The sequence below is a fragment of the Polyodon spathula genome, chromosome 5 (genome assembly GCF_017654505.1).
Source record: "Polyodon spathula isolate WHYD16114869_AA chromosome 5, ASM1765450v1, whole genome shotgun sequence".
In the NCBI taxonomy this organism is placed as follows: domain Eukaryota; kingdom Metazoa; phylum Chordata; class Actinopteri; order Acipenseriformes; family Polyodontidae; genus Polyodon; species Polyodon spathula.
The window spans coordinates 7,945,681-7,953,935 of NC_054538.1; the positions used below are offsets into that span (position 1 = coordinate 7,945,681).

The 8,255-nt window shown below is 38.1% G+C and overlaps 1 protein-coding gene across 1 annotated transcript; it reads right to left on the reverse strand.

The window, feature by feature from the left end:
• Positions 1–486: 486 nt before the first annotated feature.
• Positions 487–7,552, reverse strand: cmpk2 (cytidine monophosphate (UMP-CMP) kinase 2, mitochondrial). Its single transcript, XM_041249389.1, has 6 exons — positions 6,548–7,552; positions 6,148–6,262; positions 4,482–4,683; positions 3,980–4,213; positions 846–931; positions 487–515 (listed from the first exon to the last, which is right to left on the reverse strand). The coding sequence occupies exons 1-6, from the start codon at positions 7,172–7,174 to the stop codon at positions 487–489; spliced, it is 1,293 nt and encodes a 430-aa protein (XP_041105323.1). The 5' UTR covers positions 7,175–7,552.
• Between the last annotated feature and the right edge of the window lie 703 nt (positions 7,553–8,255).

Here is an 8,255-nt window from a genome sequence, read left to right on the forward strand (position 1 = left end):
TTTTCCTTTCATATAGCTATTGTCTATTTAAAATTGAATAAACACATTTCACATGTGAAACAGCTAAGTTAGAAAAAAAAATGATTTGGTATTTCTATCTAAAACAACTAAGATGTGATAAAAAATGATAAACAGTCTATTTCTTTCAAATTGCAGTGAAGTGTTGACATGCAGCATCTAAGACCTGCCAACTCCATTCCTGGAAGATTCTCTTGTTTTGAAATAGGTGTGACAAACCATAGCTATTCCATAATGACTGGTCCCACATACTGCATTTAGTAACTTGCAAACTGCAGTGCAGGATGGTGCCAGTGCACTGATGTGATGTGCCAGGTGAAATGATGCATCATAAGGGAAATTAAACTTGCATATTGACCAGTATACCGTCTGGATATGTTCAGTATAGCCGACTGTTATATAGTGAATAATATACCAGGAATCATTTTCTTCTATGTCTAACTTGAATGCTTAATATGGTATGCATTTTTACAAGCCATTCCTGTAGAGTATATCACCTCAAGGAAACAAGTCATTGTATATGACACAGAACACCTGCTGTTGCTTCTGACTCAGTTGCATTGTCCAACAGCACATACCCACCCCCTACCTAAACTGCATATTGACCAGTATACCGTCTGGATATGTTCAGTATAGCCGACTGTTATATACTGAATAATATATAGGAATCATTTTCTTCTATGTCTAACTTGAATGTAAATGGTATGCATTTTTACAAGCCAATTTAGAGTATTGAACTGCTGTGACCAAATGGATTAGTTCAGTCCATGCCCCCCTCTTTCTGTCTCTCTTATTCACGAAAATCAGTGTACAGCAAAACCCATTACCTGTATTCCATTTTGAAGATTTACACACTCTTGCATCTATTACTACACAGGCAGGATCTTGTATTCTCCGATATGCCTCTTCCACTCTGCAAAAAAAGATACGATATACTTAGTTATCTTCATTAAAACATTTTTGTACTAATTCAAAATTATGATTAAAGTCTCTTCCTGTTTCATTAAAACATTTTTGTACTAATTCAAAATTATGATTAAAGTCTCTTCCTGTATATTAAGAGGGTGGGGTGGGGATGAAAGTGTGGTTATGAGACCATCATATCCAGATCAAATGTCCAATGAATCTTCCACAACACACAACAACACTCCAGTTAGCAACCCAGGCCAGCCGAATGAAGGTTTTAAATCTACTGTTTCCATAAAGGAAGTCAGGGTTGTATACAGAACATGATTTAATCAAATGTAACCCTGACCAAGTTGACCGCAAATCATTCTGGTCTGGCAGTGGTGCATTTCTCCAGCAGACTGAGGTCAGGCAAGTTGCAGTCTAACTCTTTGGTCGGCCTATTATTCACCACAGCTGGCAATTTTTGTTTCAAAGGGACTTCCTCCTGTGGAATTGGAGAGCATGAATCACTGCACCTCTTATTGTGTTAATGTATAGTGTGTGTAGCCCATAAACATGCTTTTCTTTTACCTCAAAAGGATAAAAAAAAAAAAAAGAATGGGCAAATTGAATTTCATCAGAATATCAAATTTGTTGAAAATCTGTATTTTTACAGAGCAGCCTGCCTTTTAACCACGACTTATATAAATGCTTATCCCTGTGCCTAAAAATGCTAACATTTAAGGATGTAAAGAAAATTGTAATACTGAAATTCCCAAATAACAATATATGCAAATATAATATTTCTAAACATAAATAAATGCATATCACGACTGTACAGCAGACTTTACCCCGTCATGCTGTCTGCTGTCTTACACTGTGTGATTGTATTTCAGGTACAATGCATTACAGACATTGTCACATCCATTGACAGCTTGGGATTTTATGCAGGAGCCACAGTATTCCATTCCTTCCAACATGCTCCCATACTTCTGTCTGACAGTGCGTCACTGAGTTCCAGTTTCTACATCTCTACGAGGCTGCAGCTCCCTCGGTTTCAGGCTCAAGTTCTTGTAAATGGCTTCAGAGTGATTTCTATATGAAACCTCTGTACTCTGATTATTTGCTGTAAAATGATCCTAATGCAATCCAAGGGAAAGTTCAGATCAGTGATGGTGTCTATACTCATTTATATATGCAATAAGCTTCTAACTGGAATCATCTGGTGTGGTATCCAGTTGCACATTACTGGTTCTAAGGTGCTTTGGAGTTTCACATATTTATTGTGAATTTTGAATTAGCATTTGTTTTTTAAACTCGTATGTACAATATGTTACAGCTTGCTGAGTGACGCTTTTTGTGTTTTGTTGTCACCAGGTTCCATTTTCCTGTGGGTGCATTTCTGCTAGTAACTTTTGCCCCTTTAACACTAGAAGCCCAGCGGCAGTCATTTCGGCGGTTTTTGGTTTTAAAATTTAATTTTCTCCACTGGTGTAGCACATATGGGGCTGTGTGTTCATGTACCTTTCTGTCTGTATGAGCAGAAATAAAGGAGATATATTACATTATAATTAAAAGCCCCGGGAGCAGTCACGTTGACGGCCACAAAGAAAACAATTGTATTTTGATTATACAGAACGGTATTCTACTTTATTATTTTTACTTACCAGCCCATAATGTGTTCAGCTGTAATTAGATTAGTCTCTACTGTCTGCCTGAGTGAATGACTGGCAGTCTATTGCTTTTCAATCAGCCTTTTCAAAGGCTTGGGGCCTGCTTGCCAGGTACACTTTTTTGGTCAGTCAATTAGCATGAGGACTAATGAAAACAAATACCAGAGACTGGAGTTTTACTACGCAACAAAATATGGAGTTGATGTTTTGGATCAGATGGCACGGAAGTATTCCCTGAAAGCTGGCTCCCGGCGGTTGTCTGTTCAGGTGTTTTACAATGCATTGTACCTAGCAGCCATCAACTCCTGGGTACTTTACAAAGAATGCACAGAGAAGAATTTACCAAGGAGAGAATATATTTTACAGTTAGCACAGGAACTTCGCAAGAAGCATTTGGAACAGAGGGAGTTTGCCAAGCGTGTACCCACAGCTGAACCTGGCAACCCCACTGAGAGCCGCAAGAGACACCAATGCCAGGTTGGCAAGTTCAGTAAAAATAAAACTTCAGACAGCTGTGCCCTGTGCGAAAGGCGGCGTGTGGGAAATGCACTGCCCATGTGGGGAAGCGCATTATCTGTGTTGATTGTGAACAACCTTAGACTCAAGATAAAGAAATACCCTTTTGTCGACAAAAAAAAATGAAAAAAGAAATTAGGCTTTTTTTTATAACTTATTGTGCTGCTGCGCTTCTGTAAAAAGTTTTCTTCTAAGTTTATTTATCTACATTGTTCAGTTGCTTTTCTCACACACACACACACACACATTTTATATATATATATATAGTGTGTGTGTGTGTGTGTGTGTGTGTGTGTGTGTGTGTGTGTGTGTGTGTGTGTGTGTGTGTGTGTGTGTGTGTGTAATATGCTTCGGTTGTTGAGACGTTTATGCGACGTAATCAATAAAAAAAAAAAAATCTAATTACATCCGACTTTCTCCTTTTGTTATACTATTTACAGTGTTTTGAATACAGCCATCAGTAAGACTGCTGCGGGGCTTCTAGGTATGAGTGTCTCTCCGGGTCTTCTAGTGTTAAGTGAAGGAAGTATTTACTGAACAAATAGAAAATGTAAATGTCATGTGTAACGGTATCAAAGCCCACCAATTAGTTTTGCCAATTTTCAAATGTTGGTTAGTGAAGTTTGAGTGCATTTACAATTATGTTGTTTAAGTAAATAATCAAACTTGTAACTCTTCTAGCAATCATAGTCTGTCTGAAAGTCAATTTTTCTCAGTTTCAAAGAAGAAAGGACTTTTCATCATGTACTTGCACTGGTGGCTTTTTGTGTTGCCAGAAAGAAGGAAATCAATTACAATCAATTATGTTCCTATTCCAAACAATTCCTGGTCACCAACAGTCACACTTAATTACATACAAAATGACATCATAACAGTCTACCTACTTTTGCCTGAACAGATTGTTTGCCTCCAGTTCTGCCTCCTCCCTTGTCTTCTCCACTCCCCGTGCAAGAAGACGTCGGGCCCGGTCCTCTGGACTCACTGTCAGCAGCACCACTAGATCTGGTGTCAGCAGGTCCCTGGGCCACCGGTACACTTCAGAATGAGAGGAGGGCAGGCTCTCCAGTGTCCCCCCGACCTCTGTCGCAATGGCGTAGGCTGCAGTGCTGTGCCAGTACCTGAGGGAAGAAATGACCCTTTTACTGCATTCTAAACATTAACATTGAGACAGCCTAATTCAACATTGTTTTACAGAAATTTTAAAAGTACTTACTTATTTAATTCTAGTTCGGTACATTTGAAAACAATGAGTTTTATTTAAATGAAAAAAGGGTTTGAGATAACCTTTTTTTTGTTTAATATAAATCAGTGTGGCTTCCTTGCCACTTTGATAAATGTGTAAGTCGTGTAACCAACCTGGGACACTGTAAAGAATAACTGACATACCTATCAACTATAACAGGAGACTTTGCAGATTCTCTTGCTATGTCACATGCGCTGATGTAGTTTCCCAAAGCATAAAAAGCCCTTCTGATGAGTGGTGGTTCAGCATCAAATCGAGCCCTCCACTGAGACAGACAGCCCGGTGGAGACCTCAGTAGAGCCCCTCTCAGATTCTCTTGTAGCGACTGGGTCAGTGTGGTTTTTCCTGCATAATAATTGAATTAAACACAGGAAATGGTGACTATAAATACATCTTTCAGCAACCTATAGATACGAGGTCTTTTTATTCCTGGGTAATCAGAGCTGGGCTTGTCTGCTGTTGTAGTTTTAGAGGTTTTAAGCTCATCTCAGCTCATCAAAGTGTCTCACCGTTACAAGAAGAGTTCTTATTTAGGATAATGCACCAAATGTACAGTTTATGTTTGACAGATATATAGTTTGATTTTCAAGATGTAATGTTTTTTTAATATTATTTGATTTAAACTATAAATCTTTATATTTTCTACAGAAAGCAAACTTTCTTAAATTTAAACCATTCTTTATTCCATATTATGCATATTTTATTCTAATAAAATAATGTTCTTGGGAATTGTACACACCTGGAAATATAAGGAAAACATATTTAAAATCCATTGAAAATAAGAAAATGCCAAAAAACAAACAATTCTGAATGAACACAAATGTAATTCTATTTAGTCTGTAAACTTTATATTTTTATTTGTTTTAAACAGAGTACCTAAATTAGTGTTATGAAAAACGCACAGTACTTGAATTACATAGTGTACGTTGTTGAGTCCAAGTTGAAAATATCAGTTTACAAAAACTGTGACAGTGCCGGTACTTATAATGAAGCACAAAATATGTGTAGAGACACACTTGTACCACAAGAGGGCACTCTTCGTATTTAAAGTCCACAGACCATTGAAATCTTGGCTGTGGCAGAATATTCTGGGTAAGGGAGAAACAGTTAGATCAAAGCAGTATTTTTCAGGGCAAGTCTGCAGTGCTTACTTGCATTGATCACAAACAACCTGAGAATTACACAAAATAAAGTGTTTTTAGCATTTTTAAACAAAAGTTGCCTGCTCAAAAAAAAAAAAAAAACACACCAAGTTGCACTTTTAAAGCACAGGGTTTAGTTGGTTGCATGGGACCATGGAAGCATCTCACCATTTCACAGTAGCATATATCAATTCCACTCTTCATTCTCCAGTCTGGTAATTAGCCGCCACCTGTCATAATCAGACTGTCTCTATACACTATAAATCAACTAGGGGGTCTGACTGACGGATTTAACACGTCTCGCTCAAATTCAACACAAATACTACATAAAAAATGTGCACCACAGCAACATTTCTTACATCTAAACCATTTTTTACTTTATTCCAAGAGGAAGACACCAGGCAATATATTAATTAATTACATATTTTAAAAAACTTTTTTTTTTTTTTTTTTTTTTTTTATGTATTAGTATTGACACTTTAAAGCACATAGCAGCTGTCTTAAAAGTTCATTTACACACGTGTGTGGTCCATCTTGTGACCATTGAGCAAGTGGTGGACCCTTTCCTGTGTGCAGGCAAACTTAGAACGGACAGACACACTGGTCCAGAGTACGAAGTTTACATGGCACACTCATTTATGCCCAACACTGCAAACAGCTGACTTACCGGTTGCATCCAGCCCTTCTATCACTATCACAGGGAAACGACCCTTCGTCGAATTCTTTAGACAGTGATCAGCAAGTTCCAAGACTGCTTTGGATTCAGGAATACATTCCTTACACTGTAAACAAACAGACGTGTTTATCAATGATGGCATGCGGTGTATTTTTTTTTTCTTACCATTGCAGGATTGTAACCAAACTGTCTCCCCCAGCTCCTCAATACACATAAAGGTGTAATGTCCTCCCATACACGCTCCCACTAGAGGGTTACACTTTTGAATTTACAGCTTTAATAATCAATCTTGTTTCAACAGATGCATGCAAATTAATTAATAAATAAACACTGGTACAGGTTCCAGTATTGTATTGACCTATTATTTAAAATTAACCTGCAACCTACTTACCTCTTGTAAAACCCTGTAAGCATCTTCGAAGCTGTAGAACACAACCGTGTTAACAATGTTCAGCAGAGAGGGGTGATATTCCGGTTTTGCAGCGACGGTGATGTAGTGTTTAGCAGCCTCGGTACACTCTTTGCCTCTTCGTGACCACACACACTGCTGCCACAGCTTTCCATCTTCAGAAGAGACATAGGTGCACAGATGAAATTCCTCGCTTTTAACTAGATCTTTGAGCGTGTTTTCAGTCTCGCCAGTGCTGAGTGCGTCCTGAATGAAAAACCCCTTTACCAGCGAATTGTTTACGTCTGGATGAAAAGCTATCAGTTGCAACAGATTGCAGCTTTTTGGCAACGCAGAAACAAGTTTATCCTGAAGGTCAGAATAAGATCTTGCCCTTTGAATTCTGTCACCTGTAGTGGCATGGACGGAATAAGCCTTTCCTTGACTGAAAAGCTTCTGGAAAAGCAGGCTGTGATTTTTATCCGCAGCTGGGGTCTGTGCACTTAAAGCGAAATAGACTGGATCGCATCTTCTGTCAAATTCTGCAGCAAAGACTCGAGAACTCCACTGACTGAAGTTACAGTTCAAACGTTTAGCCATGTTCGAAAGGCAATTAAGTCTGATACGCATTTTTAAAGGATATAAATACAAATTACGCTTCGTCTTTATGACGTGAATTGCCAGGCAACATAAACGAAACTTAAAAAAAGATCTGACGTACGGAAAGCGAAACTGGCTGCAAGTATTGGTGTGCTCTGCGGGAAAACGAAACTTAGCATGGAAACAGTTTCTGTCCCCACTAATCGGGTTACTAAGGGTATATCGATGCCAATTTGATTGTAGTACTGTAAAGTGTAGAGGTAGCCAATGTATATGTTACCAGAAAGTAATGTACTGTATATGTTTACACTGTTTTGTGAATAGACTGTTTTGCTTGTGTGTGACTGTATAGCCTATTTATTCATTACAGTCAGTACATAAGAACATAAGAAAGTTTACAAAGGAGAGGAGGCCATTCGGCCCATCTTGCTCGTTTGGTTGTTAGTAGCTTATTGATCCCAGAATCTCATCAAACAGCTTCTTGAAGGATCAGGGTGTCAGCTTCAACAACATTACTGGGGAGTTGGTTGTAGACTCACATGATTCTCTGTAAAAAAAAAAAAAAAAAAAAAAAAAAAAAAGTGCCTCCTATTTTCTGTTCTGAATGCTCCTTTATATAATACGCTTTTGTGACTAGTCTTAGTTATATTTAAAAAAAAAAAAAAAGTGAGGGGTCATGTTACTGTGCGAACATGTTTCGCCACCCAAGGAATCAGGTTTTAACACAATGGATTATGGGATATTTATAAAACTGTTGTTAGAATGCTGCATGCTGATTGGTCCATCAGTGTTCCAAGCCATTGCAATATCCAGTGCTTAATGTCATGATTAGAAACTACTTAGGAACAAAGGCAAATCACTGCACCTGTGCTAATCACGTATCACTGTGCCACCAAAATCAAAGAAAACACCTGTCAAAATACCAGTTGTCATGGAAGATACTTAAGGCATCAAGGTGTCTTAATATCTTCCGGTTTATATTAATTTGCTATTTTAAACAAGCCATATTCTGTAACTTCGGTCAAATCCAGTTGTCAGATATTCAGTTTTATTTTCCTCCTTTTAGTCGGTACCAGCCATCATTTTGTGAAACTGACTCTTCATTCATTTT

Coding starts and splice junctions, on each gene's coding strand:
- cmpk2 (XM_041249389.1), bottom strand. CDS start 7,174: ATGCGTATCAGACTTAATTGCCTTTCGAACATGGCTAAACGTTTGAAC. Junction 932..3,979: donor AACAATCTGTTCAGGCAAAA/GTAGGTAGACTG, acceptor CTTTTTTTGCAG/AGTGGAAGAGGCATATCGGA. Junction 516..845: donor ATCTTCAAAATGGAATACAG/GTAATGGGTTTT, acceptor TGTTTCCTTGAG/GTGATATACTCTACAGGAAT.